The sequence below is a fragment of the Biomphalaria glabrata genome, chromosome 11 (assembly GCF_947242115.1).
Source record: "Biomphalaria glabrata chromosome 11, xgBioGlab47.1, whole genome shotgun sequence".
Taxonomy (NCBI): domain Eukaryota; kingdom Metazoa; phylum Mollusca; class Gastropoda; family Planorbidae; genus Biomphalaria; species Biomphalaria glabrata.
In genome coordinates, this window is record NC_074721.1 from 28,089,258 (window position 1) to 28,113,569 (window position 24,312).

A 24,312-nucleotide genomic window follows, 5' to 3' on the forward strand; every position below is an offset into this window, starting at 1 on the left:
GTCTCAAATTTGTATTTGGCCTATGTACCTTTGTAAGTGATTGTCGTCTCGCTGGTCCTTAAAGCGTTACTTTGGGATTCCTCTGTTGATGGTCTATTTTGTTGATGAGTATATATATGTTACTGGTGCATGCGAGTCCATATGACACAACAACAGAATGAATCAAGAATATACTTAATAACGCAGGCTGATAACTTCAACAATTTAATAAACAATAAAAAGGGCACAGTCCTCTGTCGTCGCTAGCCTAGCGTCGTCCTCTTAGGCGTCTTGTCCGTTATTCTTCTTGTTCATCAACCTACTCTGTTCTTACTCGTCACATTACTTAGGAAAAACCCGATTCACATCAACTTCTACGCATCTTGTGTCATTACATATTTCCTCCCCCCTTTATCAAAAAAAAAAAATTTTGTCAATTTTTTTTTTCAGTCTAAAACACTATCCCTACTGTCATGTCTGTACAATATACATGGCCAAAATTTTGGGGAAAGACAAAACAAACATATATCTTGATCTTGATGGACATCATCATGTTTCCCATCTTCATCAGTTCCTGGTAAAATTGTCCATGTTCCTATGTCACAAAGTTCACACTGTAGTTGAATGTTGACACCAAGAAAACAATACAGTTATTAGTAAGAAAATATCTGGTGTTCTAATCATCACTCATTGACGATAAAATAGTATAGTACAGTGTAATAGTTTCACCAACCAATAGTACTAAGTCCATCAAGACATGTATACAGTCCCCATACGACGATGCCTTTGTCGATTCCACAGACATAAAACAGAGTTTTTCAGAGTAAATACACATGTATATAGTCCACATACGAAGATGCCTTTGCTGACTCCATAGGCATAAAACAGAGTTTTTCAGAGTAAATACTGTCATTGGCTATATGTTCATGGCTGGTCGCCTCACATCACACCAAACCTTTCCTGTCAGACAAAATGTAATATTTGTGTCAAAACAGCTTTCCAAATTATTCTACTTAACTTTTTTTGTTGGGTACCAATAAGTATATTTTCTCTCCACTTACCATTTCCAAACTGACCTAGCCTTTTACTAATGGATGATAATGATTATATAAAAAAAATAATGACTGTAGATGATCATACTTACTTTAATTTACACCTTTGACTTTAATTATTGAAATTTTATAGTTATCTCCCTTGATTTAATAAAATTCCCAATTTATATTTTACTGAGTTATCTTCCTTTAAAGGAAATAAAATATATAGTCCATATATAAACAACTTATTCATACCCATTGACTAGAACATATACATAAATATACATGCATAAACAAATCAAAATGAATAATCATTATTTACAACAGTTTATCTCACTGTAACTCTTCAAAGTATTTCCCTTTCTCATCAACATGGTCTTATGAGTGCCATACTATAGCATACAAATAAATATCATAACATATACAACTTATTTACAATCTAAAAGAACTCAACATGTTCATGCACTATACAATTAAACCATTGCTAGTATATATATCTATATATACTTATAAGTAAACCATCAAGAATTTACTTTCTCCAACTATATTCTGCTTCTCCATTTCTTCTTTGGTAAGGTCCATATGACCTACAATTGTCCCTTGTACCCTGGTACTCATCAGGGTTACATCTTCTCTGAGGGTTCCCTCTATGATACTGTCTATCATAGACATTGCTATCAAAATTTCTGCCATACTCATAATGGTCAGATCTTCTATCTGAATAGTCACAACTTCTGCATTGCCTGGCAATATGTCCCTTTCTTTGACATTTAAAACAAATAATATTTCTTCTCATTTTACCATAAGAATTTCTTTGTCTCATTTTGTATTCATGTCTTCTATTCCAGCTATCTATCTCTCTTTGAGTCAGTTCCTTTAGTCCATGTATATTGCCTAAAAGCAAATCATGAGACAATCCTGGTATTGCTAAACCTTTACAATAACCAGTATAAAATGGTGTTTCTAAAAAAACTTTACAGGCTTGATAGCGCTTGATACTGCCATCTATCAACCTTACTTTTTTCTCATAGCCTAATAAACAATCTGGTTTAACTAAGTTACTCCTAATTCCAACTGTACTGCATCCTGAATCTTTGACAAACCTCATAGGTTTCCCATTGATAAAACCAGAGTGTACTCTCACTCTGCTGGTTTCATCTTCTGCAAAATTTATTTCTTCTACACCCCAACAATAGTTCATCTCTTCTACTTCTTCATTATCACTACTTTCTCTACTATCCCTATCATTGGTGAAATACACTCTACTTTTGTTATTTCTGTTTCTGTTCTCTTTAAACTCAACTTTCCTACTCTGCTTCCTGTAACTGTCCCTATTTTCTGATCTATTGTAATTCACTTGTTTACAGTGTGCTGCAATATGTCCTCTACCTTGACAATTAAAACAGATAATCTCTCTATAGTCAGTACTATCTCTATTTCTATCATTTCTGCTTTCATGTCTATCTTTACTCTTAGTTTCTTTACTATATCCTACAAAATCAATGTGTTTCTTGTCTTTATTTGAAAATGAATTATTAGGATAAGCACTGCTGTAGGTTCTCATAATAATAACTATGTCCTCTAAATTTTTTGGTTTTCTCTCTTTTATAAATGACTGTAACTGAGATTCACATTTGTTTGTAAAGTTATCTATCAAAATAAAGTTTTTAAGTCCCTCATAGCTTTGATCTATTTGCTCAAATGACATCCATTTACTGAAATAATCTTTTTCAAGATTTACTGTTGTTTGAGGATCTATCTGACTACTAGGAAAATTTTCAAAATATTTTTTCCTAAATGTACTGGCATTATGACCATAGGCATTAAGAAGCTCTTTCTTTAATATATCATAACTATTCTGAATGGTATGATCATGGTTCTGACAAATAGTTAATGCTTGACCTTGAACAAAATCAAGTAAGATTTGAGACCATTCATTTTCTCTTAGGTTACAACTGCTCATTTTGATCTCAAAACGCTTTAAATAGTCTGAAATACTGTCTTTATCTTCTTGAAAGGGCTGCATTTTCTTTCTAAGCCAATGATTAGTACTTTGATTATCCCTATTTTCATTCATGTTATTACCATTACTTGTATTATTACTATTGTTTATGTTTTCACTCTGAACAGTAGGCCTATCATTTGTGTTTTGTTTTTTCAATTCAGCATCTAACCTCAATTTCTCTAAATCATATTGTAATTTCCTATCTGCTTCTTCTTTTATTAATTGTGCATCTAGTTTATTCTTTTCCATTTCTATCTTATCTATTCTATCTCTCTCTATTGTCACCATTTGCTGTACATAGCTAGTTAGGTCCTTTCCTTTAAGTTTTAGCTGTTTAGCCTCAGCAATAATTTGCTGGCGAAAAGTCTCCATATAATCAAAGTTTGGAGCTGTTGCCATTATGCTTATTTTATTTTAAACAATGTCTCAATATAGTTTTGATATGGCCTCCCTATTGGCCTAAATATCACAATTTAGTTTTCACAAAAACTCACTTTCAAATACTTCTTGTAATATATATATATATATTTATATATTTAAATACCTTTGCTCAATGTTATATCAAGAAATATTACCTCAGTGGACTTACTCACAGCCACAATACTTGAATACAACTCAAAATTTTATATCACCTTAATTCAGTGAACTTACTTTAGACCACATAAACAAATATCAATACCTCAATACTTAATTCAATGGACTTACTTCTTGCCAATAAATACCCCTAGGACTATTCTAGTCACTAGTCTAGATTCAATACAACTTCAATACAACTTCAAATAGATAAATCAATATTATACCTCCAACAGTAAATCACAATCCAGTGATACTGACAAAAAATTTTATTCTGACCAATTAGACTGTGTTTAAACACATCTATAAAATAATGTCAACCGATTAATCGGGACAAAAGATCTATATATAAATAATTACTCCTTAGACTCAGTTGTCCTCAGGATAAAATAGATCTAAGGCTCTCATAGGTATAACAATTTAGTTAATACCTGGAAACAATCTAGAATTTATAATCTAGATTAAACGTGGCTTACCTTATCTACTTAAGATAAAATTACTAATATATAATAAGAATAGTGTAAAATAAACGTAATAAGACACAAAAAAAATAAATCTATTCTAATGAGATGAGACTTTTTAGAGGAAGTATACACTGAAAGAGACAAATAAAGATAACTTCACTTGACTTCTAAAAAAAAATAAAATGTACGTGGATACGAACAAAACAAGACAATCTAAACAATCATCGAGACTTTATTAAATGGAGCAGGTCCACTTTCTAATGTGTCCTATAATGACGCCCTTATCAGGCAACCTGCTCTTAACAAAGATCTACTGTCCCTAAAATAGACTTAATTTAATAATAATGGAGAGAAAAAATAAACTTATCTTTAGTTAGATCCCCTTTGTTCAGTCCACGGAGCTACAATGGTCAGTTCCACACAAGTTCCCCACTGTCTTAGTCTTAGGCAAGGCAAGGTGTGCTCCCACAATGGCTACTCGACAGGCAGTACTGAGTTAGGCCAATCTCTCCTGTTGCTGCCACAGTATGGTACGGTTCTCAGATAAAGTCCTCTGGTAGGGTTCCAAGGTTCCGGTTCCACTTGATGATCTGTTGGTGCTGGCTTCTGTCTTCAGGTCAGGAACATAAGTCAATACTGAGACAAGCTGGTGGTGCTGTCTCAAGAGAGGTAAAAAAAAATGACAAAGTCCAACTCTCTCTTTTGATGAATATAAATGAGTCAACTTTACAAGTTGATTAGATGGTCACGCAGTGTGGTAGTAGGGTATACCATCACTCGTGTGTAGATTAGATTGTAAGCTCAGCAACACTGCAACAGTCAATTAATAGCTTGAAAAACAAACCTGACAAGGTGACTCGATCCAACGGTCAGCTTGTAGATACTAGATATGTAGACTCAGATGACTTTCCGTACTCACAATAAACAGATAAACCTGACAAAATGAGGTATCTTCACTCTTGAGTAGTCTTGAGGTATATATATTTAGATAGAGGTATACTGACGACGGACTGCCCTAGATCACTTACACGGACAAAATAGTTCTGGATTCAGACACAATAGATATAGTCAATATAGATCTATATATAGATCCAGGTTCAATCTAAAAATATCTAACCTGGCTGACAAAGCTAGACGCTGGTAACGGTTTCGAATTTTCTCTAATAGAAAGTCTAGATCCACTGGAACAAAGATGCCAAAATCCAGCTGCAGTCCAGATAATTAGCACAGACGTAGGGTAGATCTAGTAGAAATAAACGAATGTTAATCCAGTACTTCTCCAGTGTACTTCGCCAAGTGTAGAATTGTAGATAGATATATCCAGAACATGAAGTTAACTAGATTGTAGATCAAAATGACGCCCTGGCCGTCGGGGGTCGCCACATCTGTTGATGGTCTATTTTGTTGATGAGTATATATATGTTACTGGTGCATGCGAGTCCATATGACACAACAACAGAATGAATCAAGAATATACTTAATAACGCAGGCTGATAACTTCAACAATTTAATAAACAATAAAAAGGGCACAGTCCTCTGTCGTCGCTAGCCTAGCGTCGTCCTCTTAGGCGTCTTGTCCGTTATTCTTCTTGTTCATAATCCTACTCTGTTCTTACTCGTCACATTACTTAGGAAAAACCCGATTCACATCAACTTCTACGCATCTTGTGTCATTACACCTCTGTTACTTTATCGTTTACTACGCCGACAACCGTTTAGCTCTCCCAAAAAGAATGGCATGCGTTCGTTTAGTAATACAATATAAGTGCTCTGCCCAGCGTAACTATCGGACCTCAAAAAGTCTGTCCATACCGATTTTTGCAAAAACATCGCTGTTTGCAATGCGGTCTTACCACCGTATATTCCCATTTTACATATCTTAGAGTAAGCAGCGTAATATTTATTTTTTGTTTTTATTAATTACAATATATATATATAATTTATATATACATATATAAAACAACATTTTAAAAAAAATGTATTTACACTACAGTTTAGACTTTTTTTTTCAAAAAATGGATTTCATGAAACCTTTAAAATACTAGGGCTATGTTTTGAAGTCTTAGAGGAAAAGTCCGCCATTTTTACTTAGTCCATGTTTTACCCTATAACCTAGAGATTTTGTATTATCTGGTGTTTCGTACTAAAGCCATAATAACTATATTTAATGCAAAAGAAATGTCGGAACGTTACCATTTGAGAAATTACACTGCAAAGACTTTCCACCTTGCATTTATGTATTTTTTTAGATTTGGTGTATTTTTATAAACAAATCGTTTGCCTAATTATTTTGATAATTTAAACGGTTTGCTTGAAGAAAACAAAAAATAACATTAGTTTTTTTTTCTCTTCGTGTTTTTGAGATCTGAGTGTGGCAGACGAACAAGTTGGTCAATTTGCTCAAACCTAATAGCGGCTTTTCCCCTTTCGGGGGCCGCTAAAACTCAAATGCACAAACTATATTTTGACTATCCAAGATGAGATTTCGTATAAAAAAAGTTATGAATGGTATGCATTGAATTATTTATTTTAAATTGATCAACTAATATATGGATTTTAACTAACAGCTTTTTAGTTTATTTAACTATATTTACAAAATCTATTTGTCTAGAATGTCTCCTTGTTTACAATGGAGATCATATGGATGAGAAAGAACAGGAAGAGTATATCAAAAATAATAGAAATATCATAATTTTGAAGGTAATTGTTTACTAAAATGTTTCTAATTAATACTTGTTAAACAAAAACATGTGTTCAATTAAAAAAGTGTTTCCATAAGTTTTTCCTTAAGAGAACACTTTGATCTTTCTAAATATCTAATGGAACATATTGATTAAATATCTCTATAAAATCGATTAATTGTCACGGTACCCTACTCGTTAATTATTAAAGTAATTCGTGGAACACCTAATTAGGCCTCGCGGAACACTACTATTCCGCGGAACACAGTTTGAGAAACACTGAATTGAAATGTTTATACATAGGTTTCCTCATAGATAACTCATTCTACAGAAACTTTTTTTTTTCATTTTTTTTATGTTGAACAGTATTTGTCTGTTTAATATGTATGTATGTATCTATGTATCTATGTATTACTATGTATCACTCTCTCTATCTCTCTTGTGTATGAATGCTTTTCCCACGTCAAAAATCACTTTTAAACTAATGCTTTTGTTAATATTTTTTCCTCATTTTGTTTTAATTCTTAGATAAAATTGCGTAAAAGATATTTGTTTCCATAAACAGAAAATATCTTTAATTATGTATTTGAAAACACAGAACAGAAAATTATACAATTACTAATTTGATTGTTAAGTAGCTCTAATACATCTGAAATATAAAATGAATAAAAAATGGTGTGAAAAAATCAAATGATATGATAAAATTATTTTAAAAGTAACAATTCTTTTAATTTCAGGAATCTAAAAATTTAACCAGATTTGAGGAAGCCTTAAATGATAAGTAAATTATGTTTCTTCCTACCAACTTTGCATTTAAATTAAAAACATCTAATGTTACGATCAGATTTATATATATATATACATTTGGTTTATCAGTTACATTTAAATTATATGCCATATGAATAGAGATTTTGCATCCGTTTACCAGATCTAGTGACGTACTAAAAGGGAAAGTTCTTTCAAAGAATTACGTCACAATGAACATCAACCAAACATGGACAGAAACTTCCATTGCACAGAAGATATTACATTCCTATTTGGGTAAGATCTTGTTACGTAGTACCCGACAAAATTATACTTTAAATAAAAAACAATTCAAATACATAATAATTTAAACAATAAATACAATAAATAATTAAAATTTATAGTTGAAAATGCATTTTTCTCTGTTAGGGCAGTCACGCTTGCAAAGATGGATTGGTACCATGGCCTTTAACACTTACATTTGAAATCTGCCAGGAAAAGCGAACGAATCTTTCCTTTTTTTTTTTTTTTTGAGAAACATGATAACAAGCCAACATATTTGTTTTATAAAATACTGTGGCTGTTTTAAAATAAAAACATAATTTTAAACGGGCACATCTGGTACCGCTCGACTCTTAAAATTAATGGTATAAACAGCAATTTTGAAATGATATTGATCTGTTAAAAAAAGTTTTTTACCATTATAAAGGATATTTTTGTTAGGAGAATGTATGGGAGTGACTAGTGATGACGTCTGACCCACTTTGTGGGGGGTCGTCATCAGAACCAGATTGCTGGATTGGCGACCCTCGCACAGAACAGTGGCAGTTACATTATAGAAATATGAGACAAGCTCCCCGCAGTTAGCACTGTCCTTGATCACTTATAGCTGGTGAGGAAGCTCGGGGACGGAGCGCTGTGTACGCGGCACGGCCCGGTCTGGCCCAGTCAATCAATATGGTCGTCTACCACTTAGAGCCCTCAAACAGGACATGGGATGAAGAATCCCAATGTCAAAGCCTGGTTGTTGGATAAAAGCCTTTCTAACTACCAACGGAAAGAACGGTGCCTATCGGCGCCTATTCCCTATTGGACTTGATTGAAGGTAAAGATGGCGTCAGAAGTAGGGTTAGATGCCATTTTGGTCTGAAAGCAAGAGCTTTAAGAAAATGTGTAAAGTCTAATGGAACCGATTTTCTGCGGTTTCATTTTTTTATTTACCAACTAAACTTCTGTGGCAAGGTTTTGAATCCTGACCATATAATGAGGTAGCAAATCATTTTTTTTTATTTGAAATATTTACTCAGAGCAATCAAAAGTTAGTATTTCAACAGAACTATTTCTAAAGGTTGTGGGATTTGGCTATATTATGTTCAATACCAAACTGCAAGTTGATATCTCTTAGCATTTCTTATGCTGACATAAGCGCTTTCGAACGATATTGCAACTCTTCATTTAGCAGGGTAAGAGGTGCACCTTATCACTTTCTTGCCTGTATATATAGTTCGTCCATCGTGGTTCGATGATGACCACATTGTCATCTAGGGGGATGAGGGCTTTGCACTGGGGTTTTATGCCTCCTCATGTGGCTGGTGAGACCTATGTGAGCCCGGAATGTTCGGCCGCACACTGGGCAGGTTATTCCAGCTGGAGCTAGTGTCGTTTGTCTTGCTTTTCTTTTCTGGCGTTTTTTTTCTGCAAGCGTTGTTCTTTTTTCCTCAGCAACCTGTGTGCCAGTTTTCACAGCGCGACGCCATGATGCTCTGTCATGTGCCTCTGTCTCCCATGTGCCTGGGTCTATGCTGAACGCCTTCAGAAAAGCTTTGAGGGTGTCCCTGAAGCGCTTTCTTTAACCACCTTGCGAGCGCTTTCCTTCGCTTAGTTGGCCATACAAGAGTCGTTTAGGATGCGGTGGTCTTCCATTCTGTAGACGTGACCTGCCCATCGCAGCTGGGACTGCATCAGGATTGTGTGGATGCTTTGCAGACATGCTCTTCGAAGGACTTCAGTATCTGGTATTTTGTCCTGCCATTTGACTTTTAGTATTTTTCTAAGACATGTCATGTGGAAGTGGTTTAGTTTCTTTGCATGTTTACTGTACACTGTCCATGTTTCTGAGGCATAGAGTCATGTGGGGAGGATGACGGCTCTATAGACCCTTAGCTTTGTGTTTGTGGTGATACCACGTCTGTTCCAGACATTTGTAGAACGTCTGCCATAGGATGGACTGGCCTTGGCAATACGAAGAGCGATTTCACTATCGATTTTTCCATTTCTGGAGAGTGTGCTGCCAAGATATGTGAATTTGTCCACTGCGTTTATATCCTGTCCATTTATAGTGATGCTTGGATCCGAGTAGGCTTTCCCAGGAGCAGGTAGATATAAGACTTCAGTCTTGATCGTATTGATGTTAAGACCAAAGTCTGAGCATGCTCTTGACGATGCTCTGCAGATCGTTTTTAGAGCAAGCATTTAGGGCACAGTCGGCAGCAAATAGCAAGTCTCTGATTACTGCTGCATTTGTTTTTTTATTTTGCTTAAAGCTGCCTTGGGTTGAATAGGCCACCATCAAATCTGTATGATATATTTATATCGTTGTTTTCTCTATTTGTGAATGCATCTGTCAGCATAGCGGAGAACATGATACTGAACAGTGTAGGTGCTAGGACACAGCCTTGTTTTACCCCGTACTAGCCTGTACCAATCTGCAAAAATACAAGCAGCTAAATAGGTATATCACAAAATAAAGAAATAATCCTATTTTTGAGGCTATTGAAGGATTTTTCAATGTTATCTTCCCACTCCATCAGGCTTTTAATTGACAAACCTTAACAGTGTCAATATCAAAGAGAGAGTTTATCACCATTTTGTTCCATGCTAATCAAGCTAAATATTGAACCAGATAGAAGCAGACGATAGAAGGCCAGTCCATCCTGTCGGGACCATTCGTTCTAGAAGGCCAGTCCATCCTGTCTAGACCATTCAATCTAGAAGGCCAGTCCATCCTGTCTAGACCAGACGTTATAGAAGGCCAGTCCATCCTGTTTAGACCATTCGTTCTAGAAGGCCAGTCCATCCTGTCTAGACCAGACGTTATAGAAGGCCAGTCCATCCTGTCTAGACCATTCGTTCTAGAAGGCCAGTCCATCCTGTCTAGACCATTCGTTCTAGAAGGCCAGTCCATCCTGTCTAGACCATTCGTTCTAGAAGGCCAGTCCATCCTGTCTAGACCAGACGTTCTAGAAGGCCAGTCCATTCTGTCTAGACCATTCGTTCTAGAAGGCCAGTTCATCCTGTCTAGACCAGACGTTATAGAAGGCCAGTCCATCATGTCTAGACCATTCGTTCTAGAAGGCCAGTCCATCCTGTCTAGACCAGACGTTATAGAAGGCCAGTCCATTCTGTCTAGACCAGACGTTATAGAAGGCCATTCCATCCTGTCTAGACCATTCGTTATAAAAGGCCAGTCCATCATGTCTAGACCAGACGTTATAGAAGGCCAGTCCATTCTAACTAGACCAGACGTTATAGAAGGCCAGTCCATTCTGTCTAGACCAGACGTTATAGAAGGCCAGTCCATCCTGTCTAGACCAGACGTTATAGAAGGCCAGTCCATTCTGTCTAGACCATTCGTTCTAGAAGGCCAGTCCATCCTGTCTAGACCATTCGTTATAGAAGGCCAGTCCATCCTGTCTAGACCAGACGTTATAGAAGGCCAGTCCATTCTGTCTAGACCAGACGTTATAGAAGGCCAGTCTATCCTGTCTAGACCAGACGTTATAGAAGGCCAGTCCATTCTGTCTAGACCAGACTTTATAGAAGGCCAGTCCATTCTGTCTAGACCAGACGTTATAGAAGGCCAGTCCATCCTTTCTAGACCAGACGTTTTAGAAGGCCAGTCCATCCTGTCTAGACCAGACGTTATAGAAGGCCAGTCCATTCTGTCTAGACCATTCGTTATAGAAGGCCAGTCCATTCTGTCTAGACCAGACGTTATAGAAGGCCTCACCACTGACCTGCAACGTCACAATCTATGAGCAGTTTAGACCAAGAGCTCTTTGCCATGTCATAGAATTCGGCAAAAAGTATCCTCTTGTACCTAGGCCATGAAAGCGCTTCACCCTTATCTGGGCAGGGCTACCCAGCCGCCAATAAATGGAAGTAGCGTTCTTTCTTCGTATCTTTCTTATCTTATTGTCACATTGTAATAGTGTTTTGTTTTCCTTAACCAATCACATTTTTTTTCTCAGCTTCCAATTTCCTCACCGGCAAAAGCCGTCGTCACTTTATTGTCTCTTAAACGAATGACACTAAATTAACGTTTTTTTGTGGTCCTTTTTTATCCGATCTGAATAGTAAATTTTCTTATTGTCCAGTCGTTTGCCAGCATAACTGCTGGATGTTCCCGCTTCCTTTTCAATCCAATTTCCTCGGCGTAAATCAGCAAGAAATGATGTAGGTCCTGGAAAGACTCGTCGTGGTCATGCTGAGGCAGGCAGTCTGGTTGACGTCTGTTATGGTTTCAGAGTCATGCTGTTAATAAAAAGTCAGGCTAAAAATACAATGTAAATTTCTAAATCACATAATATGTAGCAACATCATAAACCACTTAGACAAACATAGTGTCCTTATTCCATACCAACATGGCATTGGGAAATATAGATTATGTAAAACACAACTCATAGGATTAATTGATGATTTTTCAAAACGTTTAGATAATAGTAAACGTTTACATAAATAAAGCTTTTGACAAAGTTTACCACCATAGTTTGCTTAAAAAAGTAAAAATGTTAGCATTGATGGTCCATTGCCAAAGTTAATAAAAGATTTTATGATAGGGAGAGAACAAAATGTAATAATACATGGCTCTAAATTATACACATATAACAGTAAACTCGGGGTTAACATAAGGAAAAGTCTTAGGTCCACTACTATTTTTAATTTACTTAAATGATTTACCAAATTGCATTAGTTTAGAAACAAAAGTCAAATTGTTTGCAGACGATTGCATAATATGTTTAACATGTAAACAACAAAAGATACAGAAATTAGATGAATTACAGAAATGGGGATCTTATTGAAGCATGTCTTTCCACCCAGAAAAAAGTCAGTTGTTAAGAGTAACTAAAATATCTAACACAAATAAATTTCACTTATCTTATTTATGGTAAACCAGTAACGCAGACTAAAAACGCAAAATACCTAGGTGTTGTAATAAATGAAAAATTGTCATACAATCCCCATATTGATGAAACTATTAAAAAATAAAACAAGTCATTAGGTTAATTAGAAGAAATTTCTATAAATCAAATAAGAACGTAAAACTCAAATGTTATTTAACCATCGCATTCGGGGTCTGCCTTTGTGTCGCCTACCTTTTGTTGTTTTCTTTGCCTATATATGATTTCTGTTATCTGACATTCTTTCAAGGTGACCTGCCCAACGTAGTCTGTTTGGTTTTTTTTAATTTTGGTCACTTTTTTTGGGTCTTCATGTAATTGATCTATATCATGGTTAGTGCGTGTCCTCCACCCAGTTTCATCCTGTATGGCACCATAGATTTTCCTAAGAATTTTTTGTTCTCAAGTATTAAGTAAATTTTCTGATGTCTTAGTCAGTGTCCAGGTCTCACTTGCATACATTGCTGCTTGTCTTATTATGGTTTTGTATATTATTTTCTTGGTTTTCCTTGAAATTGTTGTCCTCTTAAGTAAACGTTGAGTGCTATAAATTGTCATTACGATGTACTTGGTTTTACTGTCATTGACCTCCAGTCCTGCTGGTCAAGATGCTTCTTCTAGTTGTGTGAAGGCTCTAGCAATGTCAGAGGTTCCTTTACCCAATAAGGAAATGTCATCGGCATAAGCAAGGTATTGTAGAGGTTGGCTGTATATCGTCCCTGTTGGTTTTGGACCCATGTTTTCTCTTCTGAAATAATAGTAATAATTCCCCTTGCGTTAATGTGTATATTTCTTATAACTCTCTCCAGTGTCAAATTAAATAGCACGCAAGAAAGCGAGTCACCTGTCTTAATCCTCGTTTAATCATAAATTCTCTTGAGTGTTCTCTTCAAATTATGACTATACTTTTTGAGTTGTTTAATGTCATAAGTCTTGTCAGCTTGTTAGTTATTCCAAAATCATGTAGAGTGTCATATAGGTATTTCTTTCTGATACTGTCATAAGCCATTTTATAGTCTATAAAGAGTTGGGGGATTGGTATGTTCTTTTCATGGTATTTTTCTAGTATACATCTTAGTGTTAAGATATAATCGGATGTAAATTTATTGGGTCTTAAACCACATTGGTAGTCACTTAAGATTTCTTTTAAGCCTAGACAGGATCTTATATGTCATATAGAGAGATCCCTTGTAATTACAGCACTTTAGCTTGGATCCTTTTTTGTGTGTATTGGGGTTATAAGAACTGTTTCCCTTCCTCCCAAATTCTTGATATTATTCTGAGTATTTGTAAGTCTTTCCCTTCATATTTAATTACTTGTGCTGTAATTTGGTCCTCTCCTGGTGCTTTGTGATTCTTCATGGTCCTAATTATTTCTGATGTTTCAATGAGTGTTGGTGGGTTCACTAAGAGATCTGGTACTCCATGTGGCAGTTCATATTCTCCATTGTCTCCATCTTCAGTGGTATTTAGGATCTCCTCAAAGTATTCAGCCCATCTCTCAATGACCCTGCTGTTTTCTGTAATAAGCTGACCATCTTTATTCTCACACATGTGTAATCTAGCTTGAAATCGTTTTTTGTTCAACTTTAATTTTCATATACATTCCTCTCATGTCTCCCGCGTTTGTTAATTCCTAAATTTGAGTAATCTTGGACTTTTCCCATTCCCGTTTTTTCTTTCTCACAACTTTTGTGGCCCTTTTTCTTGCTTTATTGTATTGCCTCCTAGTGTTTCTGGTTTCTCTCTGTAGCATTATCATTCGGGCATTGTTCTTCTCTTCTATAGTTTGTCTGCATTCATCATCATACCACCCTATTTTCTCGTTCTTTTGTTTAAGTCCAACTACCTCTTCTGTTGTTCTTTTTATAGCATGCTTTATTATTTCCCAATGTTCATTTATGTTATTTTCGCTGTCCTTTTCTAATGTTGCTAGTTACATTTGGAGTGCAATTCTATAAAATTCTGCCACCAGTGGATGCTTTTTTAATTTTTTGACTATCATACAGCTGTGCTATCTTTCTTTTGTAATTATGTATAGTAATTATTCTTTGTCTATGTTTAGCTTTTACTAGTAGGTGGTCTGAGTCAGCATTTGCTCCTCTGAAACTTTTTACGTCTAATATATCTGATCCGTGTCTCTTATATATAAGTATGTGATCTATTTTATTTTGGGTGTTGCCATCAGGTGAGATCCAGATTATCTTGTGAATATTCTTATGTTGTGTTCTTGTGTTGCAAAAAAACATTCTTTTCCCTGATGCTAAATCCACTAATCTTATGCCATTATTGTTGGTCTGTTCATGTAAGCTTTTTTTGCCAATTATTGGTCTGAATGCTGGTTCTTTTCCAATTTTTTTATTGAAGTCTCCTAGGACTAATTTTATATCATGCTTTGGTGCTTCATTATAAATCCTTTCCAGTCCATCATAGAAGGCTTCTTTTGTGTTATCATCTGCATCTTTAATAGGGGCATGAACATTGATAAATGATATGTTGAAGAATTATCATTTCAAACATAGTGAGCAGAGTCTATCACTTACAGGTTTAAATCCAATGACATTACCTACCATTTCCTTTTTAACAGGCCAATAATAGAATTTGACCCCTCAACTAAAGAAAACAATAAGAAACTGGAACATACACTAAATAGAGCAGTCAGATTCATAACAAACAAATATTCCCAGTTGAGTAACACCTTCAGCAAAATAACTAAATTAAGAAAGCCATATATATATATATATATATATATATATATATATATATATATATATATATATATATATATATACATACATAGAGAGAGAGAGAGAGAGAGAGAGCAGAGATAGATAAAAATATCGAAAATTGATTGGTGTCATATAAAAAGATAAAAAGATTAAAAGATTTGGATGACATTTTATTTTATCCCCGGTCACTTCATCCCCAATTAAATATTTTTTCTTCTACACTGTTTAGTTGTGCTGTTAAGGCTTTGATTTTAATACCTCATTTCATGTAAAAAATAAATAGGCTGATATAGAATGCTTTTTTTTACATCTTATTAATGCGTTTATAGTGTTTCCCCTTTGGTTACAAATCTTATAATATATTGTAAATTTGGGTGTGTACTTAGCTATAGCGCTTATATTGAATGTGGTGAGTGTATTATTATAATATCATGAGAATGACGTAATAATCAAAGGCCAAGATGTGGTGGAAGTAGTGGACATCTTCTGAGATATGAGAACGATTAGAATACTAATGATCATGACTCTGATAATTCCTGACGTACATCTTTCACATTATTTTATTTTTCAATCGCTCTTTCTTGAAATATGGTTGTATTTTTTTTCTAATAAAAGCTGACTTCCCCCATCTTAGGATATCATGTTGCCTATAAAAGTTTTAAACAATAAAGTTATACATTGTGTTATAGGCAAAGAGAATTACAAACATTGTTCCGCAAAATGAATCGATGGATCGTATTCTGTTATTACAATAGCCTATCTTCTTTATATAGATGAACACATAAAAACTATTTTACATGACCTCTATATATATAAATGTTATATTTCTGTAGTTTCTAATGACATTTAATTGTATTCTTAACAAATATATTACACTATTTGACATGTAAATAAAAATGAATATATTAAATATTAATTGTTTTATTAGTTCTACGATTACTCTTTGTTGGATAAAATGATCAAATAATGAAATGACCAGGGGATGAAATGACCGGGGATGAATTGGAATGAAATGACTGGGGGGGAAATGACCAGGGATAAAGTGACCGGGGATGAAATGACCGGGGATAAAATGACCTTAACCAGATTTTTATAGGTTAAGAGATTTAGGGTAAATAAAATTGAGAAAGACTAAAAAATGATAACTAATATACCATTTTGTTATTCGCATATGCATGAAAAAAATTATAAGAAAGTAATTCATGTAGCTATTTTATTTCTTTGCGCAATTTAGGTAAAGGCACTGCAGAAGATTTTCTTTTACTGTGCATTCGGCTGAATCAGTTAGATCTTGCAGTTCAGCATGGTGGACTGTGGAAGTTCAACTCACTGGAGTCTAAGGTATTAACTTTTTATCTAATTTTGAAACTATTATTGCAGTACTTTAACAGAACAAATAATAATTTTAACAGCTAAAACGTTATTACACAGAATGACAAAAATAACTACACTTATAGTAAAGGGCAAGACACAGTAGATAGTACACAATCTCAAAAAAATATCTGAATTGAACGTTAGCAAAAAAAAAATACAAGCTTGGATTCTCAACTTTCATAAAAAACGCCCACAGTATGTAAAAGTGAACAGACATGTGTCAGACACGAGAGAGATTAGCACTCGTGAGCCGCAGGGGTGCGTCTTGCTACCAGTATTGCATACAACATACACAAATGACATTCAGAGCCTATCAGCTGACACTTCCATTGTAAAATTTACTGACGACACAGCCTCATTGCAATTGACGAAAATCTGTACCATTCAACAATTAACACTTTTTACCAATTATGTAAAGATAGCTTCTTAATTTTAAATGTTCAGAAAATTAAAGAAATGATAATATATTTTAGGAAACATAAACTCCATCTTGCAGAAACTCAGATAAACAACGGACGGTAGAGCAAGTGTAAAAATAAAAATACCTAGGTACAACCATTAACAACATACTGAAATGGAGTAAATACTGTCCAAACCTTTACACCAAAAATCACCAACGACTCTTCTATCTTAGAAAGTTAAGGAACTTTGACATCGACAAAAAATAATTAAACTTGTGTATACAACAACCATCAGCAGTCTAATTAATTTGCCATCACCTGCTAGTATGGTAATACTTCACTGGCACAAAGACTTAGACTAAATAGACTAAATTCAAAAAGCATCGCATATCACTCGAACACAGCTACCATCTCTTGACACGCTTTTTCATGAAAGATGCCTTTTCAAAACGCTCACGATTCTTAAAGACAACCTGCATCCATTAAACCACTGTTACATAAGATCTGAACGAAGTGGTTTTCTCTTTTCCATTAGAACTAAAACAGAAATATCTAAAAACATTCGGTCAGAGTGTTACAAGATCATCTGTCGTTATCAAGAAGTAAATAGAATTCCATGCATAAAGCGCTGGTTGTGAGTGTGTTTGTGTTTCGTTTGTGAATGTTGTTCGTAGTTGCATCTATATTGTTATTGTTACAGTAGTTACGCTAAGGTTGTCAATTGTAGTAAAACTGAATTTCCATTTGATTGAATCAATAAAAATTATCTTACTTCACTTCGCTAATATATAAAAGCATTTAGGGACACGATCTGTATAAACAAGAATATCACCATAATTAGGTAACAAAACCCACTGTATGAAAATATTATTCATTTAATTATTTCTTAAAGAGATCATCTAGATAATAGATATAGACATATATTTATTTGCGTATTTGTTTTTTTTTTATTTTATTTTTAACGGTCACCGAATAGGGAATACACGCTATTAGCTTTGTATGGTCCGTCTGTCTATCCGTCCGTTCCGTTGAGATCTAGTAAACTAGAAAAGATATTGAAAATCCAACATCATGATATTTTAGACCATTTAAAGTTGTGATGCAACGGATATTTTTTTTTCCTAAAAACGTAAAAACAATTTTTTTAAAATCAACTATGCAAGCATTTTTTTATTGAAAATATATCAGTTTTCAACAATAAACTATATATAGTAACAAACACAGGTGGCTATTTAGTAAGGGTTGTGACTATTTATCATATTTTTAACAAATTAATGCAATCAGTTTAAGATTTTTTGGCAAAAATTATTTTTTTTTACAAATGTATTACAGAATTAATAAACTTTGTAACCTTGTTATTAATAAATTTTACAAAAGAAAACATATCTGGTTGTGTTTTTTTTTTAAACTAATTGAATGCAATTACACTTTGAATAAGTGTTTTTTTTTTAAATTACTTTTAGGTTGTTTTTGTTCCATTATTCATTACATATTACGATAAAAAGAGCAAAGTACTCGCTCATCAGCTTCATAAAGGAAAAATGGTCTTAAATAATCAACACTATTTCTGTGCTGCTTGTTTTACTTTGTTTAACCACTATGTCTTTGTGTGTCAACTCATTTTAGGCTAAGGATGAGAATAAGCTCATAAGAATACAGATCGTTTTGTTTTCCAAAAATCTTGAACGCTTTGACTTTATCAAATATCTTATACAACATGGAGTGAAAATAAAAGACTATTTAGAGAGAGACGATATCCTTGACGTAAGTAATATATTTTTTATTTGGAAACTTTAAAGTTAAAAAAAAATATTTTGCGGTCTTTCACTTTTTTTCCTTGCAATAGATGAGAACAACCGTGTAATTTTAGACGCACTTATTGTTAAAAAAAAACAATTGTTAATTTGTGTACATATAATCATATATAGTTTCCCCAACGCGTCAGTGTTACTAGAATGCTAGGAAACATATGTACTAGTGCTCCTTTTTCCCTAGTGTCATTAGAGCATTGTAAGCTTTGGGCAGGAGCGAATCGTTTCCTTTAGTAGGCTACCCATCTAGGAGACGGAAAACTCGGTATCCAAACCTCCGCTGCGTTGCGCTATATCTAAACACAGGAAAGGCTTTGTGAGGCAACTCTGAAGAGAAATCATGAGATGGTGACCCTTAGGCAGATAGTGGAACACTGTTCTACAGCCAGAGAGAACCTGCCACGCTACTGATCCTAAACTTTATCGGATATTCCGTTCCATGGTCACATCTGTTGCTTGGAGAAGAGAAAATGCTGTGTGGGCAAAATTGTTTCGACAATAAAAATTCACTGGCAGATCTAGAGAGGGTGTCGGACAAATTTTAGTAAAGATATCGAACAATTTGTATACGAATTTACTAATTATATACTAATTTATTATATTTCAACCTATTTTTAGATTGTTTGCCCCTCCTCTCTAGTATGTTGGACGATTTAGTGGAGTTGGGAGGGGGTGATGACATCAATCCCCCACATAAGCTTTCGATTGGGGGTGGGCGGTCAAATTTATTTCTAGAAATTATAGTCTGTTAACAGATTAACAGATAAAATTAAAATTTGTCACTAATATTTAAACCCATCTTCTATATTATGTCATTAATCCGTTGGCTGATTTCTAGCTAAACAATTTGAGTGAGGAGGAGGTCAAATTTGTGTCGAGAAATCATAGTTTGTGAACAAAATTAGTTGAATATCTATAAAATATAAACTACTAGACATATGTTACCCGCGACCCGCGGGTCTTTATTTGCGCATTACTGTCGATATAGTCACTTAGAGTGTTTTGTAAACAATTAAACGAAATAAAAATGTAATGAGTAAAGCGAATGTGTCAATGTAAAAATAGTGTGAATGAAGCTATGAAATTAAAATAGCTAATAGGCTTAACTCCATTTTTTCAAATTTAAACATTAGCTTTTAGGGCTACATATATTTGATTAAAATTTGAGATGAATAGACTTAATTTTGTATGTTCATGTGTTAAAGTATAAAGTAGATCTTGAGGTAGACATAGATCTAAATCTACACTAATCTAGAGTTAAAAATTGGCTTTTATAGAGTTCATTCTGTGTTGCGCATGCGTGACCTTTTTTCATGAATGAATTTAGGCCTAACTCAACATGGCTATGCAGCTTAGGCGAACAGCGAACGAATGTATTAAAAATGCTTTAGAAAAATAAATTTGAATGTTAAATTGATTAAAATATCAAATGAATGGACAATAATTAGTATGTTTTTGTGTTAAAGCACAAAACTATCTTTGCGAAAAGAAGTTTTATCATCTTAGAGTTCAATAAGAGTTTTAGACCTAGACCTAGGAAGGACTCAGTAGAGAGATGTGTTATTGTGTAACCAATTGGTATTGTCTAATGAAAGAATGTTCGCCAGGAAATCTATAGTCACAGATATCAGGAACTAATTTATGTAAAAAATGCATTTGAAACACAAAATTGAAGGTCAATTTCATTATATATTGAAATCAATGGATCTTCTTTTGTATGTTCATGTGTCAAAGTAAAAAAACTATCTGCTCAAAGTGTATTTCTTAAAATTAGATCTAGGTCTAAATCCTTTCGATATTGTCTCATGTCAACATTGTTAACCATGGCCTAGATCCATAAATACTTTAGCTTTAATAGAGTCGCACAACTTTTTTTTTTGAGGGTCTTAAGTTTGTTTTAGGGCTACAATACATACACTACGGTCTAAGTTAGTACCCAAGGAACATTCCTGCCTAGTTTTATCAAGATTGGTCAAGCGGTTTTGATGTCTATAAGTAACATACATACATACATACACCTCACATTCTACTTTATAATATAGATTATTAATATTTGAACCCATTATTATGTTGCACCACATTCTAATCTTAAATTTTATCATTAGTAAATATAAAATGAAAAAGGGTTGTATCAGGTGGTAGGGACAATACATGCAATCACCCTCGGCCCATCAGATAAACCAATACTTTTTCTTTTGTATTTTAGTTATGAAATTATAAAATTTTTAAAAAGTCACTAATATAATTTAAATATGTTTTAAATTAAGTTCTTATATCGAGTAATCTCATCCCTATTTCTTTAATGCCAAATGCAATTATTTGCAGACATTATAAAAAAAAGGAGCAAGTACTCTTACTTGATTAAAAAATTTATTTTTACCGTCTCCTCCACTTTTCAGATGAAAACAAGACGTTTTAAAACAGAATAGACAATTATGGCGACAGAAATTATGTAATTGCACATACATTTATCACAATTATTTTAAGAAAGATTTTGTTTTGGAAAGTTTACAATTCATAAGAAATTTATCTGTATAATATAAACAAATTGAGATGAGTTCTGAACCAAATATTCTTTTCCTAGTCGCCACATTGCAACCTTTACCAATCTGATATTATTATACTGTATAAATAAATGTGGGGCTATAACTCACTATTTCGTCTGCGTTTGTCATCGGCAGCATATTTTCTTTTGGTCTCAAATGTGTAACCTGCGGCCTTCGTGAATGACCTCCAGCTGTCTCGTTCCGACACCACATGCAGCCAGGTGCTCTCTTCTTTGGACTCAAAGACAAGCCTTATTATAACTCACTATTTATAATTGAATCCTTCCAATGCAAAAGTTTAGTAGAACCTAATTGGTAAACACAAATTCTCCTCCCACTTTCGATTTTTTTTTGTTTTGAGCTTTCAATTATAGTTCTGTTACAAAACGAAGTTAAAAATAAGCTTATTAAACAAAATGTATAAATATACATAAATATCACTAATAAATATATATATATATCATGGGCGTAGCCAGGGGGGTTTGGGGTTCAAACCTCTCCGAAAAGAAATCCCCACCCACAGGAGGGAATCAAAATTTAGTGACTGATTTTTGCTTTGATTTTATATATTTTAGGTGAGATTTTAATACTAAAACGTTACATGCCCCAGCGCAGCCAAGGGGGTTTTGAGTTTAAACCCCGTACCAGGGCATTTTGCAGTCAAATCCCTATCTTCTATAAAACAAAAACGGAAATAAAATGCAAGCAAAAATCCCCAATTTCCAAGAGCATAGCTAAGTAAAATTTTGATTAAAAAAAAACCTCCAAATTTACGATACCCCCCTCCTACAATATCAGACGATCCATACATCAGTCACCAGATTCTATCAGCGTAGCCTAGAGTGGTTCTTGTTTAAAACCCCCTTAAGCGAGATTATCGCTAAAAACCACCTCTTCAATACATAAAAGAAAATTACATACTCAGAATTCTATGATTCTATCCATTATGACAAGGATATATATGTTGCCTTTTAGTATCTCAGGAAAATGGCAAGCTATATTCAGTGCGATTCTCTGGAATGAAACACCTACGTTGTACTGTTGTAGGGATCCCTTTGTTTGACGCTGTGGTCCTTTGGTTGTTGGACATCGGTCACATCTTCTGCACCAGTCCTCTATGTCTTCCTTGTACTAACAGCATTAAAAAGCTCTTTCTTACTTTCTCCAACGTCTTGTTAATAACCAAGTGACCACCCGTGGATCCATTGTGCAACTTTTGGAGTACTTCTTAGATTCCAACTTTTGACATAACTATTTGTAATCGTGTTGATGTCCCATCAGTAGATTCCCACATACGCTTAAGAACACTGTTTTCTACTACCGCTGAGGTCAACAACTGTGGCAGCGAGGAAGAGAAAACAACCGCTCTAGTAGTGTACTTTAGAGAAAAGGCTTTCATAGTACTACAATCCATTTCAAACCAGCAGGATTACGCTGCTCTCTTTCAGGCTATGGAGCTTCGATACGGTGACGAGCACTTACAAGAAGTTTATATAATTCAGCTTAAGTCCAGACAACAGCGGTCGGTGAAACCCTACAAGAGTTAAAGAAAGACGAACGTCTTGCCCATCTGGCATACCCTACAGCAGCACAGGAGTTCCTCGAAGTAATCGTCACTAATGCCTTCATTGATTCAGTTTGGGACCCAGAGTCACGTAAAGTAATTAGCGTTAGTAGCAAGCGTAGTTTCATAATGAAAGGTGTAACTAACGTTGGGTAAGCTAACATTTTTCAATCGTCTCCTGGCATTCTTTTATCCATATGAACCTTTTTTTTTCTGTTCTGTCTTAGAGAAGCCAGGAAAAATGCGTCGGTAATAAAAGCAAAGGCCCCAAAAAAACTTTCAATTCCTGTACACTTCCAGAGACAGGTCATTGCCGAACAGCTTCACCTTTGTCTGGATCTATGCTTATACCCTCGCTTAATAAGACATAGCCCACATATTTGACTTCTTGCTTGTATAGGTCATGCTTCAATGGGTTGAGGTTCATGCCCGCACTTCCAATCCTCTGAAATACTTCTCTCGATTATATTATGATCATTTTATCATGATATACTAGACAAGTATTCCAGTAAAGACCTCTTAAAACTTGCTCTATTAATCTTTCAAAAGTGGCTGCTTTATTGCATAAACAAAATGGCATCACTTTAATTTGCCACAGGACACTTCCAGCTGAAAAGGCCGTTTTTAGCGGCCCCAGTAAGGGGAAAAAGTCGCTATTAGGTTTGTGCAAAATGTCCGTCTGTCCGTCTGTCCATCTGTCTGTCTGTCCGTCTGTCCGTCTGTCACACTCAGATCTCGAAATCTAGAAAATATATGAAAAATATTATTTTATTATTAAATGCGGCTTCAAAAGTTCAGATGCAACGGCTATTTTTGGTTTTCTAAAAGCAAACCGTTTAATTTATAAAATTAATTATGCAAGCGATTTTTTTCATAAAAATACACCAATTCTAAAACAATTACGTAAATGTAAGGGAGGCAATGTTACAATATGCTAACATAGATGGACAATTTTTGTGTATTTTCAGTCTCTGTGGCATTTTACGTCTCGAGAGACGATCTTTTCCCTTTGCAACTTCTTGTGTGACTAAAGAGGCCAATCTTTGAAACAAAGCTGCGATCGCAGGTTGGGCATATATAATCACCAGGCGCCGTTGCATTTTCACCCTTCTTTCTGCTTCTGTTGTGTATGACATCTGCAATCTGTGACCCTTCCTTTATGATCTCTCTCCATGTGGATCTGTCCAGTGCCACCTCTTCCCAGTGTCGATTTTGAAGAGCTTCTTG

The 24,312-nt window shown here is 34.6% G+C and overlaps 1 protein-coding gene and 1 long non-coding RNA gene across 2 annotated transcripts in view; one reads left to right on the forward strand and one right to left on the reverse strand.

The window, feature by feature from the left end:
- Positions 1-24,312, forward strand: part of LOC106060483 (uncharacterized) — a 66,703-nt gene that overhangs the window by 16,723 nt on the left and 25,668 nt on the right. Inside the window, exons 7-12 of the mRNA XM_056003949.1 lie at positions 6,419-6,563; positions 6,667-6,755; positions 7,474-7,517; positions 7,665-7,777; positions 16,624-16,730; positions 18,791-18,928. Coding sequence (XP_055859924.1) covers positions 6,533-6,563; positions 6,667-6,755; positions 7,474-7,517; positions 7,665-7,777; positions 16,624-16,730; positions 18,791-18,928 — 522 coding nt within the window. The 5' untranslated portion in view covers positions 6,419-6,532. The remainder of the gene's footprint in view (positions 1-6,418; positions 6,564-6,666; positions 6,756-7,473; positions 7,518-7,664; positions 7,778-16,623; positions 16,731-18,790; positions 18,929-24,312) is intronic.
- LOC129921670 (uncharacterized) lies at positions 192-5,733 on the reverse strand. The gene is made up of 2 exons (XR_008773624.1): positions 4,900-5,733; positions 192-939 (listed from the first exon to the last, which is right to left on the reverse strand). It is a non-coding gene; the product is annotated as an uncharacterized LOC129921670 (long non-coding RNA).